General features: G+C 33.7%; 1 protein-coding gene across 2 annotated transcripts in view; it reads left to right on the top strand.

Moving 5' to 3' along the window:
• The window catches only part of LOC142331070 (solute carrier family 12 member 9), a 126,595-nt gene that overhangs the window by 84,489 nt on the left and 17,168 nt on the right, over nucleotides 1-24,938 (top strand). For both annotated transcript variants that reach the window (XM_075376736.1, XM_075376727.1), the window contains 2 exons: nucleotides 10,280-10,397; nucleotides 16,434-16,586. In XM_075376736.1, coding sequence (XP_075232851.1) covers nucleotides 10,280-10,397; nucleotides 16,434-16,586 — 271 coding nt within the window. The remainder of the gene's footprint in view (nucleotides 1-10,279; nucleotides 10,398-16,433; nucleotides 16,587-24,938) is intronic.

Genomic DNA, 24,938 nt, shown 5'->3' with positions numbered 1-24,938 from the left:
TTACAAAAATAAATAACATATTTCTTGCCACTGTGTAAAATTAAATTGTGAAATAATTGGATTTTCTTTCTTTTTTTTAATATAATCAACTAGATTGTTTTTATGTCTAGTTCTCATAGATAAATTGCACAACTACATAAACCTAAGCTTCTTATTATGACTTGGAATTGAAGTTTTTCCTTCCAAATACTTTATAAGCTTTAATTCATAACTTACGTAGTGCATCTATTGGAATGTTATTGTTCCTAAAATGTTACAACTGTTTAAAAAACTTTTGTTTACAATAGGAAATTTACTTGATTAAGCATTTGAGAGATGCCTAGAAACACAGTATTTTATTGTAATCTTAAATTTTTTTGCCAGCTGTGCACCAGCTTTTCATTCATTGCATATTCTTGCCTCACCACTCTACAATCATGTTGCTTGGCAGATGCTAAGCAGCATAATTGCAGTTTGAAAAATTGGTGCTTTTTTTCATTTTTTCTTAATGGGCAAGACCATTAAATAGTGTAATAAGGTAAAATGTTTACTAGCTGAAACTAATTATTAGTTTGTCCCTATCATTATAAAATGCTATTTGAAACATCTTAAGTTAATATTGCTGTTAAGACTCAGGTTTGATTCCATGCTCTTTAAATTTTATTAAAGGAGGAATTTAAAATTTTATTAAATATTGAATAATGATCAAAAATTATCTAATAAAAATATTAATTCAAATACAATATTTAAACAAACACAATTACAACCCATTAATATACCTGTATTTAGAAATAATATGTTAGAATGGCAGCACTATTTTATTATATTTATTGATTTAATGCATAATAAAGATGATTTAACTAATATTTAAAAATTACACTATCTACATTCTTCGTAGAAGGATGAAGCCTTAGCTATTATTATGATCTGCCAATAACTAACAAAAATTATATTATTACTCTAGAATTATTAAAGTTACAATTTGACAACAAATATATAATTTTATTTCATGATGCTGAGTGCATTTTAAGATCAGATTCTACAATATTACAGAAGAAGATTCTGTAGATACTTTACCTAAATTTATTAATGAAATCTCCTCAAATGTGAATTTGCTTGAAGCAATGCAACTTCCTGTAAACAAGTATGAATTTATTGTCATCCCAATTTCTAGCATCAAGATTGGATTACAATACTTAAGGATTATGGAAGGAAATATTGTCAAATGAAAGATTTCCCACCTTCAAAAATTTTATCAAATTTCTTAATTTGAGATGACAACTTCTCAAAAATATTAATGCATTCACTTCAAACACGCAAGTGAAAAGAGATAAGGAAACCAAAGGACAGGGTTATAATAATTCAACTAAATCTTTAACCAAATGCTTTATTTTCAGTCCTAATAAGCAGTATAAAGGAAATAATGTCAGTTTTTATTCAAAATTTAATTCTAAGTAATGTTTGTTTGTAAGTCAAACCATCATTTACAACAATGTAAAAGATTCTTAAATTTTTTCATCAATGAACACAGACTTTTTGGGGCATAATAATTGTTGTTTTATTTGTTTAAATAAAGGCCATTCTATTAATGAGTGTTACTCAAAAAATCTATATGATTTGAACGAAAAAACATTATACACTCAATTTAGATAGCAATAAGCCTGAAAGTAATGCCTATTGTTCATTTAATAGTCAAACGAAAATACACTTTTATCAACAGCCATATGTAACACCAACAACATTTATGGGTATTGTCATTCATGTAGAATCTTATTAGGTTCTGGTAGCCAGGAAAATTTTTGCACATATAAATATCCTCAAAAATTAGGACTTAAAGTCATTAAAAATTATCTCTTCATTTCAGGCATAAATAACTAATTATCTCAGTCCAAATACAGTGTTACACTACATTACACTCGATATAAGAACTTTTTATTCAAAGTACAATATACTGCTTTATGTGATATATTAAACAAAAGTGTTCAGAAGTGGAAAGAGAAATGAACATTGGTAAAATAGACGGAGCATACAGGAAAGTTAAGGAAAATTTTCGGGTACATAAATTAAAATCTAATAATGTGTTAAACAAAAATGGTATACCAATATGTAATACGAAAGGTAACGTCGATAGATGGGTGGAATATATTGAAGAGTTATACGGAGGAAATGAATTAGAAAATGGTGTTATAGAGGAAGAAGAGGAAGTTAAGGAGGATGAAATGGGAGAAACAATACTGAGATCTGAATTTAAGACAGCATTAAAAGATTTAAATGGCAGAAAGGCTTCTGGAATAGACGGAATACCTGTAAAATTACTGCGCAGTACACGTGAGGAAGCGATTGATAGATTATACAAGCTGGTGTGTAATATTTATGAAAAAGGGGAAGTTCCGTCAGACTTCAAAAAAAGTATTATAGTCATGATACCAAAGAAAGCAGGGGCAGATAAATGTGAAGAATACAGAATAATTAGTTTGAGTCATGCATAAAAAATCTTAACTAGAATTCTATACAGAAGAATTGAGAGGAGAGTGGAAGAAGTGTTAGGAGAAGACCAATTTGGTTTCAGGAAAAGTATAGGGACAAGGTAAGCAATTTTAGGCCTCAGATTAATAGTAGAAGAAAGATTAAAGAAAAACAAACCAACATACTTGGCGTTTATAGACCTAGAAAAGGCATTCAATAACGTAGACTGAAATAAAATGTTCAGAATTTAAAAAAATTAGGGTTCAAATACAGAGATAGAAGAACAATTGCTAGCATGTACAGGAACCAAACAGCAACAGTAATAATCGAAGAACATAAGAAAGAAGCCGTAATAAGAAAGGGAGTCCGACAAGAATGTTCCCTATCCCCGTTACTTTTTTATCTTTACATGGAACTAGCAGTTAATGATGTTAAAGAATAATTTAGATTCAGAGTAACAGTACAAGGTGAAAAGATAAAGATGCTACGATTTGCTGATGATATAGTAATTCTAGCCGAGAGTAAAAAGGATTTAGAAGAAACAATGAATGGCATAGATGAAGTCCTACGCAAGAACTATCGCATGAAAATAAACAAATACAAAACAAAAGTAATGAATTGTATTAGAAATAACCAAGATGGACCAATGAATGTGAAAATAGGAGGAGAAAAGATTATGGAGGTAGAAGAATTTTGTTATTTGGGAAGTAGAATTATTAAAGATGGACGAAGCAGGAGCGATATAAAATGCCGAATAGCACAAGCGAACGAGCCTTCAATCAGAAATATAATTTGTTTATATCAAAAATTAATTTAAATGTCGGGAAAAAATTTTTGAAAGTATATGTTTGGAGTGTCGCTTTATATGGAAGTGAAGTGTGGACAATTGGAGTATCTGAGAAGAAAAGATTAGAACCTTTTGAAATGTGGTGCTATAGGAGAATGTTAAAAATCAGATGGGTGGATAAAGTGACAAATGAAGAGGTATTGCGGCAAATAGATGAAGAAAAAAGCATTTGGAAAAATATAGTTAAAAGAAGAGACAGACTTATAGGCTACATACTAAGGCATCCTGGAATAGTCGCTTTAATATTGGAAGGACAAACAGAAGGAAAAAATTGTGTAGGCAGGCCACGCTTGGAATATGTAAAACAAATTGTTAGGGATGTAGGATGTAGGGGGTATAATGAAATGAAACGACTAGAACTAGATAGGGAATCTTTGAGAGCTGCATCAAACCAGTCAAATGACTGAAGACAAAAAAAAAAAAATTGATATATCAGACAACCTTCCTGAACCACATTTGACATTACTACTCTTAATTAATCTTCGTAATATATTTCTAGCAGATTCCAAGTTCAACATAGAAAATAACATTGACATAATGATTGGATCTTAATTCTATTTGAATCTTATCTAGCCTGGGAAATTCATTTGAAATTCCAGATATCCTATTATTCAGTAAACTAAATTAGGATATATACTTAGTGGTCAGTCGCCTTCCTAATAACATTAAGGGCAACAATTCTTGCTCATAACACTCATAGAAATTTCTCAACTACACTTGAGAATTTCTGGAAAATTGAATAAATTAATACTGATGCTTCAGTTAATGAAACCTCTCCGTGTGTACATTTTCAATTCAATACTACCCAAAATAATCAAGGCAAATTTGTCTTGTTAACACACAAAGATAATAACATTAAGTAGGTGATTCTTTTGTTAATGTAAAAAAGTCAAGTCAAGAATTGAATAAATTAGAATAGTTAAATGTAATTAATAATATAAATAAAGATGTATTTAGGTAGTTAAGGATTCACTTAAAGAAAATTAATGTTAATAATTTGGTGAAAACAATTGTTAGTGAAATTAATCTGAAGAAATTGCGTAAAGAAAACGAATTGAAGAATTCAAAACTGTCATGTAGTAGTGATAAAAATAGAAATGTTGGTATTTCACAGTAAAAATAATAATAATAACGATATAAAAAAGAATAAAAAATTTTTTAGTAATATTGATTTAACTGGAAATAGTGAATATAGCAAAGTAAAAAAACCAAAATTGGATTTGTCATCATCATCTTCTTGTCAGAGTAGTAGCAATGTAGATTCTGTTTCAGATATGGATAGAAGTAAATCTACCGAACCTAGCTCAAGTAGTTCAGATTAAGATTTAGGTACTAGGAGGACATAAAAAAAGAAAAATGATTATGTAAGATACAAAGAGTGTGAACATGACAGAAAGAAGATAAAAAAGAATACAAGTGTATGCATTATAAAAAAATATTTGATAATAGAATTGGATTAAGCCAGCACATTACAGTATGTCTTGCTAAATATATCTATCGTTGCAAATTTTGTACAAAGAAATCTCTTTCTGGTAAACAGTTACATAAGTATTACTGTCGTAAGAGAAGCTCTGTAAACCATTTTTATTTACAAATTTAAAAAACATAATTCAGAAATGATGTACACTTACAATATATTCAGTCAAAAATATATTTATAATTTTTGTAATAAGACATTTAAAATTGGACATGAATTAGATATGCATATTAGTAAGTATAATAAAATATACTTGCAATATATGTAAAAAAATTATGCAATTCAATGATTAAATACATACATTAGGGTTATAATTGTGTCCAGTTTCTAAAATGTGTTAGCGAAATTAAATTTTTCCTTATTATTTTAATAATATAATTAATATGTTCTTTAATTCTAATGGCAAATGAACAATTTGTCATTCCAATATATTTTAAGTCACAATTTTCGCAATTAAGACTATATACTCCTTGTTTTTCTAAATTATAATTATTATTTTGATTTATTTTAATAGAAGGTTCTTGATTATTTATGTATTTTATTGTTTGTTGTATACGCTGTTTTTAATTCAAAAGTGAGCATAAATTATTGCATAACTTGTATTATTAATGGTAAGAAAATGATTCCTTATATCATTCGTAAATGTATGATATCCTTTATATAAAATGCAAAAAGTCAAGTACAAAAGCTTGGTCAGTTACCACCTTCCAGAGTTATTCCTTCCCAACCATTCTCTACATGCACAGTGGACTATAGCAGTCCAATTATGATTTGTCATGATGGGCAGAGGTCTAAGACCTTAAGTAAATCTTATATAGCACTTTTCATATGTTTCACTACAAAAGCTATTCGTTTAGAATTAGTTTCTGATCTGACTTCACAGTCGTTTATTGCAGCATTTAAAAGATTTATATCATGTAGGGGTATTCCCACTAAAGTCTTTTCTGATAATAATTCCAAGTTCCGTTCTGCCAAAAATATACTTTATATTGTATCAATTTTTAAGTTCAGAAAAACTAAAATCAGATATCCAAACATTTTCATCTACACAGGGTATAACCTGGTCATTTATTCCTCCTTCTTCACCCCATTTTGGTGGTTTAAGGGAAAGCGCAATCAAAAGCATTAAATTTCATATGCACCATGCATGAACCCAATTACCAAAAAATTAATCACTTAGGCCATTTGCAGTTACTCCAAAAATTTATACAATCTATCTGGAGACGATGGTCTAAGTACTATTTACATTATTTACAGCAATGCAATAAATGGTGTTTTCCTTCCTGTAATCTTTTTGTTGGAAATTTAGTATTAGTTACCAATGAAAATTCTTCATCCGTGCATTAGAAACATGGAATTATCACCCATGTTTACTGGGGTTCTCACACCTTAGTAAGAGTTGTTGATTTACATACAGTTAATGGTCCATTAAGGAGACCTGTGCAAAAGTTATGTCTGTTACCAATCACAAATGATTGATTTAAATAATATTTTTAAGTAATACTTTTTATTGATTTAATTATTTTCATACTATTGTTCTAGTAATTTCCTTTGATTATATTCTTATAATATGACTGTTAACATGTCCATTAGTATTGTTTTAATATTTATAGCCTAATTTACATATTTGTATTAATTTAATTATGATTTTACATTTGTATTGTACATTATATATATATATATATATTTATATATATATATATATATATATATATATATATATTTAGGTGCAATAAGACCCCAGTAATAATTGATTGATTTTCAGAATTAGGATTCCTAGATTATTTATTATTTTAAATTAATGTGAATGTAATTTCAAACGGTTATAGATTAAATTATTCAGTTATTATTGTTTATTTAGAAATTTCTGATTATTATTAATCTAAATACTACTTACAGGATATATTTACTATGAGCTTTTAATTAATTTATTATACATTTATATGAGTACTGTTAATATTATATCACAGTGAATATAATTACCATTTCAACTAATCATAAATATTAACAATTTGATTATATTACAGTCCATTTATTTATAGTTAAACTTGTTTGTTATTCTGTTGAAATGCTTCATTATTATTATTGTATCATGTATGTAACTTATTGTAATTGCAAAAATCATATGATTTATGTTATAGTTTGTAATAGTTTCATTTACAATGTTAAACTAAAAAAAATCATGATTTATGTTAAGACTCAGATTTCATTTCATGTTCTTTAAATTTTATTGTACATTATTTATTTTAATGGCAGAATTGTAATATATTGAAGAACTTTAAATTTTATTCAAAGAAGGAATTTTAAAAGTCCTTCAGATGGTTGCTCTCAGCTCCCTCCATGCTAAACACAAAGCTTTACTTACACTGGTTCCCATTAGAGTAGCAGTTTAGTATCAGCCATTAGAGAATCAATATGCATTTAACAGTCATATATAATTAATTTATAATGTTACATATATGAAGCATAAGTTTAAATATTCTAATAAAAATAATTTGGAATATAATCAAAACAAAGACTTTAATTAATTTCAATGAACCAGCGAATAAAATAATACTTGGAATAATTTAAACCAAGATGGCAAATTATTTGACAATTGCCACCATTTGTGTATTTGTTCAATTATCGAGATTGAAGAAAGATATTTTACTTCAGTATAAATTATGTTCAGAAAGAATGAGAGATTGTAATGAATAGAAGTTTGCTACTGTAGTAACAGTGTTGTAAAGTTATTCCCGTTTCCTGCTAATATTTTATTTTTTAATTTATAATTTTTCTCTTGCTGTTTCTCATTGAGAAAACTAAGAAGGTACTGCTCCCTTTAGAATACCTTTATTCTAGACAGGATGTATAACTGTTGGATGAAGTAACTGTAGAAACTTGAGAAAGAAAAAGTTTATAATCCTTATCTTTTTATATGTGTTGGACAGCAGCCTATTTATCCTACATAGCCCCAAACCACTGATGAATAAACAACAGCCCACTGCTAAACAGGAACAAAAATAGTCCTTTATTTTACAGTTTGATGGAATAATGGAAGAAAATAAATATTTTTGAATACACTAGCTTAATAACACTGTGACATAGCTTATTCCTGTTACGTAAGCGATTCTGTATCTTATTTGTATTCTGAAAAAAATTTTAGAAATAATCTATTATTTTCTAGCATTATTTCATTGGATTATAATGTAACATGTATTACTATTAGTGCTGGATACAAAAATGGCATTAATATTTTTTTTATATTAGTTTGTCATTTTATTAAAAATTACTGAAATAGCATTTTATTTTATTCGTTTTAATTAAGGGTGTGAGCTTTCTAGTTTGATAATGGTTAAGATAATACAGAAAAAATAAATTAAAAAAAAATTTAAAGTAAAGTACTTGTAGAAAGGTTAGAATAAAAAACTCATGTAATGAGTTCTTTTAAATAATACTGCTTTCAGTATAACCCAAATGTGATTTGATGTACAAGCTCCCCCAACACCCCATTAGAAAATTTGACCAGGCATATAGTGATTTCTATAAATTCTTTAGAAATCTGCTAAAAAGCATATGCAAAAAAACTCATACCTCACAGCTAGCAATAAACAAAGCTCATTTATACAGCCCTCTCTGCCATGCAATAGTATCATTTGCTATTAAAGCTGTTATTGAAAGAGGAAACTTTCCAGCATTTCTGATCTACAAATTCATGTGATTCTTTCAATCTCAATTTCTTCTATTACTTTTAAATAATATTTACTTGAATAAATATTCTGGAACAACTTAATTGATCGAGTTAAATAAGAAATAACATACATAAGATTTATTTTATTTATTAAGTAAGAAATTTAATTACACAATCTTTTTTTTTCTACAAATTTCTTAAAATTTTTAATTTTTATAAAATATAATTAAAAATTAGTGCAACATAATAATATATGATGAGTTTTATCCTTTTTTTAAAAAACAAAACTTTAATCCTGTAATTTAGGCAATAAATGAACAAAAAAAATTCAAAAAGCCTGGGTGTAAGAAAAAGTTGGTCCCCCTGATACCCCCTTAGAAAATCTAACTGGGCACAGTAGAAATTTCTACAAATTTTTTGGAAATCCACTAAAAAGCTGAAAGTGTACCCAAAACGCTCTTTGTTTTACATTTAACTCCAGTTCCTGTAAACCAGTTCACCTGAAAATCAATAGGTCTCTACTCTCAATAGGTTTACATCATCCTACTAAGTTTCATCAAAATTTGTTAAGATTTGCGTCCAGTAGAGCAGACAAAAAAGTTGTGTATATATATATAAATTTTATTAATTAAACCACTTAGTATAAATTATTGAGATAAGATATCTTACCTAAATTTTTCTTGAAAATACTTTGAAGGGATCCCACATCCTCAGTCATGATTGAAATAATTACATTATTGCATAATAAAAATATTAAAGTAATGAAATTTGAATATTAATTTACGTGATTTAATATATATTTTTTTACACATAATTTGTTAATTTTTCATGTAAATTAATACGCAATTTTCATTATTTAAGTATTAGTATTTTTATAATCCAGTAATGGAATTATTTAAATTATTATTGAGGATGCGGGAACCTGGGAATTAAATTACTTAAATGAAAAATTAAGGTGAGGTATGTCTTATCTCAATATTGTTTAATTGGTGGTTTATTTATAATAGAATTGATATGTTATTTGACAGTACAGAGAAATAATATGAATCTTAAAAGGATTAATTTCAGTAAAATAAATTATACATACTTGTGTATGTATAAATTAATAAATTATACATTCGTTGATGTTTATAAACATCAACGGATGCAGTAGCAATTTCCAAATTTTTTGTTTCACTTTGCTAAAAAGGAAATAGATAACTGAATAAAGCAATGGTTGCAGTAAACTCATAATAGCATACAATAATGCTTCATATACGGTGAACTGCTTCACCTAGTAAACTGCACTAAACAGTAGTGAAGAATAATCACAAATGAGTTAAATAGCTACATTAAAGAAAGTTTGTCCTTAATTTTTAAGTGAATAGGTTTTTGTGTAATTTCATAATATTACTTTCTGATATGTTTCAACTGTTATGAAGGATGCATGCCAATATTATAATAAATATGGAAAGGGAGCCAAGATATCTCAAATTCCTAAATAATATAAAAATGTCTTGTAAATCTAAAAGTAACACTTTCTCTTGTAGTGTGCTGTTATTTATTTTATTAACCATAGCTTTGTGTTTGGATTATTAATTAACCTATTGTTAAAACTTAAAACTTTAATTATTACCATTAATTCTTGGAATACTTTATTTTAAATCTTTACTCACTTGTCCCAAAGTAAATTCTCCAGTCTGAAAGTAAAGATTTTATTGTCTTGAAAAAAACATGCACAGCAATGATGAGGTAAGATATTGGCAAATTTGTGGATCTCTTAGATGTATGTTATTTAATTTTGAAAGTTAATTTTAATTAATATTATAATCTTTTAAATTAAATGTTTTGTCTGTTAAAGGTCTGACAAGTACAAATACATTGATGTTTGGCCAGTCAATTTTTTCCAACCTAACCCTGAAGATCCATTTGACATAAGCAGTTTATTTATGCTTCAATTGGCATGCATTATTAATATGGTAATGATATTTATTGAATGTTTTTCATTTTTATTTGGTGTTTTGTTTTTTAAGTAGGTTTACACAAAGATCATTTAATATTTTTATTAATTTTGAAGTTCTGAAGACATGGTGTGAGAATGTAACTTTAATTTTGTTAAAATGCTAAATCCTTCCCAAGGCCTTTGCAATGAATCAATAAATTCTCATTGAACCTGTGGTGTTAAAAAAATGCATGTTATGATGTTTGAAAATTATTTATTTATGCATTTTTATAATACATAGTTAAAATACTTACTTTTAATGACTTTAAACACTCTCAACTATAGCAGAATAGAGGGTAGGCTTTACTGTGTCTTAGAAATTTACCTAAAAGTCATGCTGATAGGCAACATGGATATCTCCCCTCATCCTTTCAGGTCTGGTTAATTTATCATCCAAAACAGAATATGTCATAAGAAAGTCATTCTTTTCTATATTTCTGCGACTTTTTATACTTACAACCAGCTATCACTTTTTATAAAGCCAGCAAAGCAAAAAGTGTGAATTTTAGAGCTCTTCTTCCTTTAGTTATTAAGACCATTTGCAGTAAATTATCATTTATGTCAGAACAGTATTACATACATTAATTATAAACAACCTTATCTCAAATTAATTAATACCCGTTGTAGGATGATTTTTTGTTTATAGAGAGAAATGTAAAAATTACTCTGAGAAACATAAAATTTTATTCAAATATAAAAACCATCATACAAAAGTTGCCTACATATGTATTATACATAAAAGGTAACCAAGTTCTCAATTTTTTATACAAAAAAAACACACAAACATTCCCAATCCCAAGTTAGTTTATTAATATCATACTTCCTTTTCTTCATTGTTCTCATTGGTCTTTTGTAATTTTCCTACAGATGGAAACATGCAGATTAACTCCATAGTTACATACTGGGCACCAGACTGAAATCTTAAGGATTTATTAATTTTTTTTTTTTTTTTTTGGTAAAACAACATATGGCAAGCACTCTTTCCTGAACATTGAGAAGTGGGGCTCTGTGGTAGCTTCTCCCACAAAATGTTTATCTTAATCATGAACTTTTCCTTTCTAATAGTTTATCAGTGTGTTATGTTCATAAAATATATTTGTAAGGATTAAGATAAATACTATGCTTTTGTTTTTTATAATTATGCCGCACTTAAGGCTTTTACAAAGGTTAATCAGGATTGGTATGTTTCTTCCCTATCTGTGGTAACTTTTTCTTCAGCTTGACAAGTGTTAGTTAAACATTACTGATGGTTTTTAATGTACTTCTTCCCTTATATCCAACAAGAAGAAGCTGACTCTTTATTTTTAGTACATAATTTATGGGTTCGGGTCGCTGGATATGGACTGATCCATCAACAGATCTCGTGCAAGATTCCTGAGACTGTGGCTAATATCATCATGATCTAAAATCCTAATAATGGAAAATCTAGCAAAGAACTACCCCACAGAACTCCTAATTGGAAAGAAGAAATCAAAAATAAGGAAAAAATGTATGTGTGATGAAGGATATTTATCAATTTGGAAACCTATGGTTAGACCACCAGTATTGAATAGGAATTTAAGAGGGCTTATCCATTGAGGTATTCATTATCTTGTCCAGGATCTCATGTTTAACATTACAGCAGTATATTTTTCATCACGTGAAGTTCTCATTCAAATAAGTACCCATTAGTAGATAGTAAATTTTAAGGTTCTTTCTTTTGTTTGCCCATTTGAACTCATGAAGGCAAATATAAATATACAAATATACTCGTGAATAAATATACAATCTCTAAATGAGCTTATAACTGGCTATATAATGTTAAGGGTTTGACCTTCACAAATGCTTTTATGTAATATTTCCAGGTGTTTGTTTTCCAATTTATTGATTGGTTTGTACCCAGTTTCCCTATTGATTTATTGAATAGCTACAGAGTGTATTTTTACAATAGACAAATAAGACAGCGCTCCTGACTTGGCTCCATCTGTTATGATATTACCTTCCAGTAGCCAGCATGATAGCTGCTTCTTTTATTGGACTTGTGCTCGTAGCTCTAACTGAGACTTCAGGAATTCAGGGTATATATCTGATTTAATTATCAGTAATTTAAATATGAAATAAGAATTCTTCAAGAGGTAAAGAATACAAAAATTATTAATATAATTTCAAGATAAGAAGTACTGTGAAAGTTGTTTATAGAGTCAAGGGGCTGGTGGTATTTGCTCATTATACCTGGATGCTCATTACAAATGAATGAGCTATCCATGCCAGAAAAAATCTCCTCTAAACACAAATTGTATAACTGTTACTTAACATTAAAGAATGCAACATTGTATAAGGAATTTCTCTGAACTTAAAAACAAAAATTAAAATCATACTGCTTAAAATTGTAAACTTAGGTAAAATTGGTGAGGAGGTTATTTTTGAAATAAAACACTGTATATTGTATTACTTACACTTAAATACTGTACTTAAACACACTTTAATGATTGGAACATGCAATACATAGCCTTACAGTGATCAAATTTTCTATAGAGAATTAAGTTAAAAAAATTGTCTATAGTTGCTTGCTTTTTATTTTTATACCTAAAATCATCAAAACAATTTTTTAGACTGTTTAATCATTTTTTAAACTTATCGCCAACATTATTTCTTTCACAAAATTTCTTAAGCAGTTCTATATTATCTTGAATTTCATGAACAGAAATGACTGGATTCTCAGTCATCTTTATTTTCAATTTCACTGATTTGCCTGTGTTTCACTTCATTACCTTTTTCTTCATCTGTTGGACTTTTGTTTATTAACACTTCATGGTCAGCATGCACATAATCATCCACATTGTATCCACTGAATACATTTTTGGAATCAATGATCTGAATCCTCTCTGGGAGTGGTTAATTCTGGCTCATAATCTTCTTTTGTTACAAGTATAGCAGGACTGGATTTTTTAAACAATTTTGAATTGTAGTTGGAATATCCTCTGTTGATTAATTTAATGGAATCCAAAACATATGGATTAAATTCTTTTTTTTCTTCTGAGCACTTAAGTAACTGTAATACCAGTAAATGTCTGAAACAAACTTGAAAAGAGTGGACAACCATGAATTGTAGCTTTGCAGTAGTGTTTGGAGGCAAAAATACAGTTTTTATGTTATTAAGGTTTTGCAATACTGGGTGTGCTTAACAGCTAGCAGTAAAATTTCTCTCTCGTTTTTTCTCAGTTCATAGTCTCAATAATGAATCTGCTTGAAGAGCTGTAAAAGTCATCTGTGCCTTTGTATTGACTAGTACTACTTAATCAAAGGTTTCTTGATTTTTCAGTGAACCAACAGATTTCCTTTTTCAGTTCCATTCATATTCAAACAGAAGAACAGTAAGCCTTACCTTTGGATGCATTCTATTAAACATTTTTCTCTGTTAATTTTTACAAAAACGATTTGCTGTCTTTTTAAATCTGTTCAGTATAAATAAATCGCTATAAATAAACCCTATCCTAGTTGATCGCAGATTTTTCTGTCTGAATTTTCAAAATGGGTCCATTTATAAGAACATGTTTCACTCCTCTTCACTTTGAAACACATTATAAGAGTTTTATCCAAATAATTTTTTCACATAGTTTCTTTTTTACCTGAAACAGATTTTTTTTTAAAACTACCCTTAACTTATCACAGTTCTTCCAATTCGTTAAGCCAGTGGAAGTAGAAAGCCCATGAATTTTACATTCATCCGAATTAGATTGCCCATTTTATAGTTCCTCAATTATTTTTAATTTGTCACAAACAGAAAGAATTTTTCTTGTAATGCTCGACACAACACACTTGCAGAAATTACACTGACTAGCCCGAATTAGACACAAGAGTGTACTGTACAAAGCAGCAACAAATCCCATTTAAGAATCAGCTACCTGAACTCTACTGTAAAATTACTTAACTTTCACATCACCATACTTCCTCAATTAACTTAATAATAGTGAAGGAATAGATTTTCCCAGAATCCAGAAATTGCTAGTACAAAACTGTACATGGCTTACTACTTCATCTGCTTTGTTCTTATTACATGCTTTCATTTATTGTGAAGAGGAAAATATCTAATTTCTGTACCTGTATTTTAAAACCATTCACATTTTTAATTACTAGGGAAACATATTTATTCTTCAATAGAAAATAATCTGCTGCATGTAACAGACTTCTAACTTTGTCATTAGTTCATTAAACTGTACATTAATAATAAAGGAAGCCAACCAATTATTTTATTTTTGCTTGTTACAAACTGTCTCATTATAAGCAACTTCTACTGTGTAAGTAATCTTTGATTTATTTAGTTTCCCAGCTATGAGCTTTCAACACCTATTGGCAGAAGTACATTTCCCACACATGCAACTGTTCACTCATAGCTGATAAAAGCTTTTTTTCTTTAAGTTTTTAATTTATTCGAGTCTCATCAACTGCTAAGATTATTCCTATCAATAAATTACAACAGCATGCAGTGTAAGTATATCGAAAGTTGATCCTATTGTCTGTTTAACTTTTTGTATGACTTAGACCATTGGCATCTTATTTTACTTCACAGCCTTCAATTTCCATTATGATACTGTCTGAGTCATTTCAGTTGACATGACACCTTTAGTATTGTAAAATATGCGCTTTTCCGTCTTACCCAGATCCTTTGCTGATCGTTTTCTCTCTGTTTCTTGATTGTCTCAGTATATATTTAATGAAATATGTTTAAATATTGAACAGTAGAAAATTTTCAAAAATTAAAGTATTTAACTCAAGTATTGAATATGGCTATCTGCATAAACCAGTATGTTCTTACTCCAGAACTTGTATTTCTTAATCCCTTTATTTACTTTTATCTTTCCTTTTTTCTCATTATTATCAATCAATATCCAGTAATACCGTATTTACTCCCATAATCATGCACCTGAATTTTTAAACAATATTTTTTTTAAATATTCAGTCAAATAAATATTGTTTTCTCACTGATGTCACATTTTAGTTTCATTGTAAACCTATGTAAACTCGTTTCCTTGCATAAATCGCACACCTACCTTTAGATAAAAAAATGTTGGTCAAAAGTGTGTAATTTCACAAGTAAATACAATATATTGATTGATAATTCTTTTCAATCATTGATAAAGGAACCATTATCAGATTTTAAAGAAATACATGTACACTTTTTTGTTTTGAATATTTCCCAAGAAACATGAACTGAACAGAAGTGTCAGTGTGTAAAACAATTATAATGGGATTAACAGAATTTAAAAAAAATATTAATAAATAGTAAGAGTGCTTGAGTCTCACGGGTTATATTACCACCACTATAAATATATAAAATAAAATAAAAATATCTTAATTTTGTATGAGTTTGATAAAAGAAAAGTAATAACAAGTAGTAACATAAAAATATATGCGATAATAAATTAAACTAAGCTTAACCTATGTTCGCTAACCTTGACTAGTGAGCCTAGGTTAAGTTTGGTTTGATTATATTTACACTTTTAGATTTATTTTAAAAATAATAATAGATTTATTTTAAAAATAATAAGTAGAAACATAAAAAATATGTGCGAAAAGAACATATTTTTATGTTTCTTTTTGTTATTATTTTTATTTTATTTTATATATTTATAGTGGTGGTCGTATATTGTGGTGTAATATATGTAGTATAGCAATGGTGTATATTTCAGATGAGCATTTTTTTTTAAATTTGCGATATTGATTTCAACAGCTTGTATTTCATTGAGTAGAAAACACTTTTTTGAACCATACTTGTGAAAGATATTTTGTTTATTATCAATTGTTACTCTGTTTTAATAGACAAATCCTAGTGATGATGGTTGAGAACCATCATCTGTAGAATGTAATTTGCTGTTATTGTAAACAGCAAGTTTCTTACATCTGATATTTTGTTGTTAAGCACTATTTCAGCTGATGTGGAAGAAATATATTCAGTAAATATTGTAGATTTATAATTTATTGATTTAATTAATTTACTGTAATGTATTAAAATTAGCTTCACTAAATTTTACAGGTTCGTGACTGGAAACACTTGCAGTTAAGGGTATTTCTTTGTGATAGCAATGTTACAGAAACAGGCCTTACAGAGTTTCATGCTCAGAAAAATAGTGAACAAAGGTTTCGACAGTTGTTGCACATGTTGCGAATAAAAGCTTCAATACAGCCTGTAAGTGCAATTTTTAAACTAAATTTTCATGTTATAAAACTTTGTAAAAATTCAGATCTCAGTGTTATTTTAACGTAACTTTATATTGGTTACTGATTCTGAGTTTTAGGGTTGAACTTGTTTATATTTTAAGAACACTTATTACTGGTATATGTAGTTAGGAATAAAAATCATTGTCCTATTTTATTAAGGAAACATTGTTATACTCTGCACAACAAAAGATGAAGAATGAATGGGTTTAGGAGTTACATAGCTAGCTCATCATTGCTAATTCATAAAACATTGTTTGTTAAAAATGCAGTTTCTATTCTGAATTTACTCTTGTAGAAATTACTTAAAAGTAATTTATAAACCTTACAGTTGTTGAAGAAGAAAAAGTACCCAATGTTAAGTCCATTTTTCAAATAGTTAGTCTTTTAGACCAGATGATATTCTTCCATTTTTGTGTTTTTTTTAGAAGCAAAGATTCTTAATTCAACAAAATATTATTCAGTCTTCTTGTGTTAAAATTCAAGAATTAATAAGAAAATTGATAAAGTAGTAGGGAGTTTCACCTCTTTTATTACACATCAATTGCTCACTTAAATCAGTAGTTAGAGGATTAATGGTAAAGCACTGGCAAATCTTATTTGCAGGACAGCAGTTAGTTGAATCAGACTCAATAAAACTACTAGAAAAATAGAAAATATCATTGTTATTAGAAATTAATTATTCGTTTAATCACAAATTTTATGTTGAGATAATTTCTGTGACAAAATTGATGAAATTTTGTGTTTGATACTATCTGACCTAGCTTTACCTCAAGTAAAGTTTGCATATATATGGTGATGACATCAATCAGCCTGATTTTGACAACAACATATTAGATGGTGACATTCAGTTTATGCAAAATTGAATTTCAGTCAGTGATAAATTTCTATCCATGAAATTCAATTTCTATATCAAAATTCTATCAGTCAATTTCTAATTTTTGTCAGTGATAATAATTATCTACACTGAAACTATTTAAAACCACTATTTTAAAGTAAAAATTGTAACAATTTTTTTTTCCAACGCCCCTCTGGGCCAGACCTGCAATTAAGCAAAACAGTCCCAGGAGATGGCTTCAAGCATGACAGCCCGGCTCGCCAGTTGGATCTTTCTGCTGTGCCCTGCCTCTACCTCCAGAGTGAGATTGCCTAGCCCAGCTTCTCTGTCCCCTGCCCCCCTCCCACCTAGAAGCCGGGACTTGGTCTTAACTGCCTGTTTCTAATCAGGCTGCCTAAGAGGGACCCAACCAGGTCTTGGTCTTGGTCTTAACGGTACAGCAGGAGGGTGACAGAGTCCCCATGCCTCATCATCGTCAACCACTCAGGCAAGCCCGGATGAACGACTCTGCAGGAGGCTGTCCATCACCCCCTCGCCACCCGATCTTTCTGTCTCAGAACTAAGGTTATAAACCCTGAGACTGTAGTAAAGTTGTAGGTGTTAGTCACCATGTAGCGTATAACATTATTGAAATCGATTTGTCCCGTAACAGCCATGCAGATTAGCCTGTTCTCCTCCCACCTGCAGCAGTGAAAGATGACATGTTCTGGATCAACAGGCTCCCTACAGTAAGGGCATTTCAGGTCATCCATCCTCCTCCTCTTTCCAAACAAATAAGTGCAGAACACCCCGTGGCTGGTTAGAAATTAAGCGTGCCAAAAGTTCAGCTCACCAAACCACCTTTCGACCCACGGTCTGATCTCTGTGATTAGTCTCTGCATCCAGCACCCCTTATCAAATGTGTCCCATCATTTCTTCCCGTGTAACATCCCATCGCACTCCATCCCAGATCCTTCTACGTAAACCGGCCAGTTGTAGCAGTGTGATCTTGTTGGACACAGACGAATATGACGACACTATTCTGAGTGCAATTCCCCATTGCACTCCTTCTAAAAGACACCAATTTCAGACTTTAGCTAAAGCCCTGCCCCACACCAGGATGCCATATGTCAAAACCAAATTTATCACATGTACATACAGCCTCCATTGTGGGACACATGATCCTGCAGTGTTGCCAAGCAACCTACCCTAGTTTTTCACCCATCATCTGTAAAGCCTTGTATCAAGTCTCCATGCGTGAGCAGCAAAGGACCTCTGCTGGTCAAGCCAAATGCCCAGATATTTAACGGCCTGCACTGACTGTACTGAAAACTCAGCAACTTTGACCATCTCGATCTCCCCTCCACCCGAGAGGAGAAGATCCATCCTCATAGCGTGTCTGGTCGCTACACCACCCCCTCTGTTCCTTGCCAGTTGTGGCTTTAGCAAAGGTTATCTTCTTGCTCTCTAACTACTGATCACATTCTACAGTGCTCAGTCTGGCCTTGTGAGATGCCACTTGCAGATACCCCAAGGGACATCTACATCAGTAATTCCGCTCCAGTAAAGTCTTTGTCTACCAAAGAAGACAACAGATACCTAATACTGCCACGTAGCCCTCAACTAAGCTAAAAGCCTACTCTTGGAAGCACAAACCCCGCGCCTAGTTCTACTTATTAATGAACCAATTTCATGAATGTTTTGTAATTCAAGGTAAATAAACAACTTCCCACCAAAAGTGTTGATCGCAACAACAAAATTTAGTGAACTCAACTCTTAAGTTACCACAACTTTAATAAAAACCCTGACTTAGGTTAATTACGAACTCCGGCCTGGTCTACCAAGGAGAGGCAGATTGATTGCCTGCTCCCACTCAGCTCCATCACAGAGTCCCGCATGACATTCACTACCATAAACCGCTGTTGAGATGACTCTACACCCCATGGCTGCATGGTGTGCAGCCATGTCCCGCTGATGGTGTCATTTACTCATTCAAAAATGCCTTTGTCAAAATGCCGCTACACGCCATGGCTGCATGACATCCCATGCCACCTGGCAGAGCAGCGCCACTACACTGACAGCTTAACAGTTATTGACACCTCTTATTAACTAACTGTGGCTCGCTGCCGAAGTGCCTACCTTTGGTCAATCAAACCAGGAGGACCCTAGCCACCCGGGTTCCTACTCTGCTAAATTTCCTCAGCCGCTCTACGTTGGGCGAGGAATTTCAGGAAGCTAGCCACAATCCTCCATTCTCTGCGAGTCCTCCAGTTGACTCGCAGATCAAAGGAGTTTACTCTCTCAAGTTCCCTACTAACTCTGGTACGCTCAGCTTCGTACCTCAGACAGACATATAGGACATGGTCCATTGTGTCATCGACCCTACATCCTGGACACAAGCCGGAGTCAACCAACCTAAACCTAGCCAAACTATCCCTAAAAGCACCATGTCCTGAAAGAAATTGAGGGATAATGCTGATTGGGGGAAACCCAACTAATAGCACGCAACTCCCTAACATTTGGAAAGATACCATGTGTATATCGACCAGTAGAAGAATCGTTCCACCTAGCTTGCCAAGAGTCAAAACCTTGGTCTTCAATTTCCCGCATAAGCCCTGACATAAGAAGACCTCCCTTCTTTGAGATATACCACTGGCTGCGCTCCATAGCCAAAATATCCAAGGGTTTCATGCTAGCAATCACAGTGACTGCCTCTCGCGAAATAATCCTGTAGCCACTGACAACAGCTAACAAAAGAAGACGCTGGGCTCGTAAAAGAATGTCCCTATAACATTTGAATTGTATTCGATGAGCCCAGACAGGCGCAGCATACAACATTATGACCTCACAGACACCTTTGTAAAGAATACGCATGGTGCGGTAATTCAACCCCCAATCGGGATGGATGACTTCAAACACCAAAGAAAGCATCAATAGCCTTCCTCGCTACAAACTGGAGGTGCTCCTTGAAGAAAAGCCTCTCGTCAAGGATAAACCCAGATACTTCTGAACGGTGACATACCTAATTGGAAGGTCGTCCATCACAACACGCAGGTGGCAAGTTGCAGCTAGGCAGCCCTTCAAACATCATAGTGGTTTTCTCCGCACTGAAAACCATCTTATGTTGAAGACTCCACAACATTAGCACCTTACGTCCTTGTGTCGCTCTGAGCTGAATCTCGGCACGCAAATTGCCCTCGACCAGTAGCAGCCCATCGTTGGCATAAGCCACAATACAACAACCTCTGGGCATCTGCAATCACATGAGAGAATCGAACTCAATGACCCAAATGAGTGGACCTAAAACACTGCCCTGTGGGCAACCTTTAGACAGGGTCTTTCCTACCTCTGAACTGCCATCAGGAAATACGACAGTTTTGTTGCTGAAGTAGCTCAAGAGAGTTCTAATCTCATCTAGCATGCAACCATGCTGCTGCAGCTAAAACAAGGCTGCTAAAACCAGGCATACGCCCCGGATATGTCCAAGAAGACACCGAGTACATACTTTCACTTGCTGGCTGAAGCCAAATCCATAACCCTAAGAAGTGCATCCTCATTGCCCTACGTGGGGTGGAAACTATACTGGTCGTCCATTAGCATATGGTTAGAAGTTAACCTACTATTGATACAGAGGTACAGGACCTTCTCAAAAACCTTACCTACAACAGGCAAGAGTGTCAGAGGACGGTAAGAGGAACTGACAGTGGGATCCTTGTCGCCACCCTTTAAAAGCTGTTTCAAAACACCTCATTTCCAACATGCTGGGAAGTGCCCAGCGAACAGCAACCTATTGAAACCCCTTATCAATGTACCAAGAATCACAGGCAGAGTGTGAACAAGGAGTTCCATCGTGATACCATCATATCCGGGGGCTTTGTTCCTATCCAGGCTGCAAATTACTTGGTGGACTTCTGCCTCAGTAATTTCCGAAGACGATGTCAGAGTGAAAACCTGCAACATCCTTTCGGAAACATCCGAGATTCATCGCTGTCATTTGAGATCCCACTGTGCCAAAGAAGCGCGATTTGGCGTTCACATCAATTCCAATAAGAATTGGACGAACCGCTATCAGCCTAACAATTCTATCCCATCTTTCCAAATGTTGTTCAGTGGAATGCCTGTACTGAAAGTATGAACTTACAATGACCAGGTCCAGACCATTCACAGCAAGCTTAACAACGACATGATGCGTGTCAGAGGCCTGCTGTATGAAGACACTATCTATAGACTTCCTGCACAGAACGGCAGATTTACTATCACCAACGTAAAACGTGATCACCCTTAACCATATATGGGTGCTGTAGAAGGAGAGCATTGAGGCTCCGTTTCCCAACAACCTCACCTAACTCTACTTGGACTGCATAGGCTCCCTGGGCATTGAGTTGACCAAACCTAACCATCAAGTGAGTTGAAATAAATCTCAACTGCTTTTAAGTAACATCCATCTCCTTGTTATTGACTGAGTGCCTATGACGTTTGCGCAACCTTTTACAGTTCCTGCAAGACAGAGCCTCTTTCTTTTGCTGACAGTCGTCATGCTTATGCCCCTTCTCCCACAATGCGCGGAGACCAATGTATACCTACAGAACTTGGCCCTGTGGCCAAACCGACAACATTTAAAGGACCTCTGCACGTCAAGGTACTCCTTAACACAACAGAATGCGAAATCCAAGAAGATTCGTCCCTCCGACACGAACTTCTGGTGGAGACCAGCGCCTAACTCAAAAACCCCGTGATACCATGGGGCATCACGCTTTCCAGTCTTGAAGATTAAGCTACACTAGTTTTTGAACAAAGCCTTGTCCAAATCGGTGTTTTGCTCTCGAATGAGAGACAAGAACTGCTCATCAGACAGGCTCTATTCAGTGTCATAGATTATGACCCGGGGCCTTCTCAAATGCTTGGGGCCAACCTTGACCTCGAGCTTCTTAACAACCAGAGACTCCGTGATGACTCGGACAGTCTCTTTATTGTCAACAACCACTACCAGTCCTTTGCTGGTTTCCTTTATGTCCCTGATATGAAATTCTTTCCGGTTGCCACGAAGAGCAACCTGAAAGTCCCTTTTTAGTTCTTGGCTCGTGGTCTTCGAGCCCTCCTCGCTGTTTACAAATAGCACTTCAGCTTCTTAGCCACCTTGCTGGCTTCTCACTTGTTCTTGAGTACATCGGCGTAGCACCTGGGTTGCGCTGGGACCTGAACTACCTTGACTTTCTTGGGCTTAGAAACCAAGGATTTGAAGCCATCTGCCAACACTGCTACCGCCTCTTTTACCTTCAACAACCACGGTATCATTGTTTTCCTTGCACCAACGCTGACCCTGCCGGGAAGAGATAAAAACTCTACTAGATAGTCCAGGTCCTACTGGATAACTTTTGCCAGCGGAGCAGAACTGCTAGGTCTATCCTTTGCCTTGCGAAACTCCTCCACAGCCGGAAGTGTTTTGACCCGGGCAGATGTGCCCATGTCCATCGCAATCGACTCATCCTCAGACTTGGTTGATGGCATAGGCTCTGGCTTGCGCTTCTACCTGGAAACCTTTCATGACCAAAGATTGTCGCTGACTTCCTCCTACTTGCTAAACTTGGGCAAGCCCACAAATGTGACAACTGCCCACAGCGAGACGAGCAGCCAGAGACCCTGATGTTCTCCTATCACTCTTCGTACCTCTTAGCCGCTGCTGGATTAGATGCAAAAAACCATATACACCACATACAGCAAAAAACCACTGATTACAGCCCTTGCTCTGAAAAGAGCGCGAGAGGACTAAAGGACACAACCCTTTTCTCGTGACAGGGACTAACGACCAGCACTCGTTGCCACCTTTCAGCCACAATGAGGCGGGTATGCGTCGCACTAATTCACTCCAATCACCATCGAAGAAATAAGCAAATATGAGACTAAACTGAAACAGTGCTAACTGTGACCACAGTCTGAAAACCAGTTAAGCCTTGATACTGCTGGAAGGTACACACTCGACCAGCAGCCAAAAAATCACTGATAATCAAAAGAAAGTCACAGCACTCTGGCAACACACTCAAGGAGACCAAAGTGACTAGCAACTTTGACCAGGATGGATCCAATCTTGCATCTACTAGTCATCGTAATCATTTTTGTTTTTTCATGCGAGAAATGAAGACTTTTCCTTCTCATCCAGCCACTCACCTACTGTATGGGCAAATAAGTGCTGTAGCTACCATATTGTCATTTCTCACACACACCACCAATGCAAGATCATCTGCAAATGCAATGGGTGTCACACCATCGTATACCAAATTTCAGAGCAGGAACCCCAAGACAGACCTTTGAGGCACCCCACATGACATGCAGAACTGGACCTTCTTCTTCCCCATCTGATTAACTAAATACCGTTGCTTCAGATAACACTATAACCATCCTCCCCAGGTAGCTCTCCATGCCCCTCACTCTGAGTTTCTCGAATATGAACTCCCAGGTAAGTGAATTAAATGCATTCTGTACATTGAAGAGAACCACCACTGGTATTTGTCACAACTCCCAAGTACCAGCAGCTGCACTGACCGCATGATTTCACCCACCACGTCCATGGTGGACCATCCTATCCTGAAGCCATACTGGCTGTCACTGAGACTGCTTTTAGTGCCGATGTCCTCATGCAGACATTTCACCAACATCCTCTCAGAAAGTTTACAAAAATTGTTAAAGAGACACATTGGCCTATATGCAGATGGAGTATCATTCCTGGCTTCCTGACGAGAGCAAGTCGAGACCTATTCCACAACTCAGGAATATAATGATCTTGCAGCATGGTGTTCATAACTCCTAAGACTTCAGCTGAAGCAACCTCAATCAGCAATTGGACCACCTCAACCAGGACGCCGTCTGGACCCGGGCTCTTGTGTAGACTCATCTTCTTCCTTGCCTCAATGAAGTTGCACATCCAAAATAGGGTCAGTTCCTCAGCAACAACCTCCTCCCTTCGAGTCCCTTCATACATCGAAAACAATTTCTTCTCACACATTCCCTCACTGTACCTTCTGAGAGGAGTGGTAATCTGCACCTAAGTCTCTCAAGAACCAAGCAATAACCCCTGCCCCAGGGGTCTGTTGATGTCCTCACATAAATCATTCCAGGCCTTGCTCTATGCCCGCTTGGTGGCACTATCGTATGTTGGCCATACCCCCACGTACCGTTGCCAAGCCTACTTCCTGTGATCAACATCGCCACCTCAGTTCATAGACTCTCCTCACCCACCAATCTTCTCACGAAGTGATGTTAGTTCTTTGTTCCACCAATAAGCATGTTGACACACAGTCATGGGAACCATCGCCTCAGAGCGCTTACATTCATCAAGTACTATATCAACTAGTTCTTCGGATCCATAACTCAAGCCAACCTTCCACCAATCACTCTGGCGAACCGGGCACATCTTCCTTTCAATGTTACATACCTCACTGAAGGCAACAAATCCAGTTGTGTTCCTGTTTCATACATTACAAACATATGATCAGACAGGCTGTACTCTCC

This window comes from Lycorma delicatula, chromosome 1 (genome assembly GCF_047948215.1).
Source record: "Lycorma delicatula isolate Av1 chromosome 1, ASM4794821v1, whole genome shotgun sequence".
Lineage (NCBI taxonomy): Eukaryota > Metazoa > Arthropoda > Insecta > Hemiptera > Fulgoridae > Lycorma > Lycorma delicatula.
This window is presented reverse-complemented; position numbering and strand designations above follow the sequence as displayed.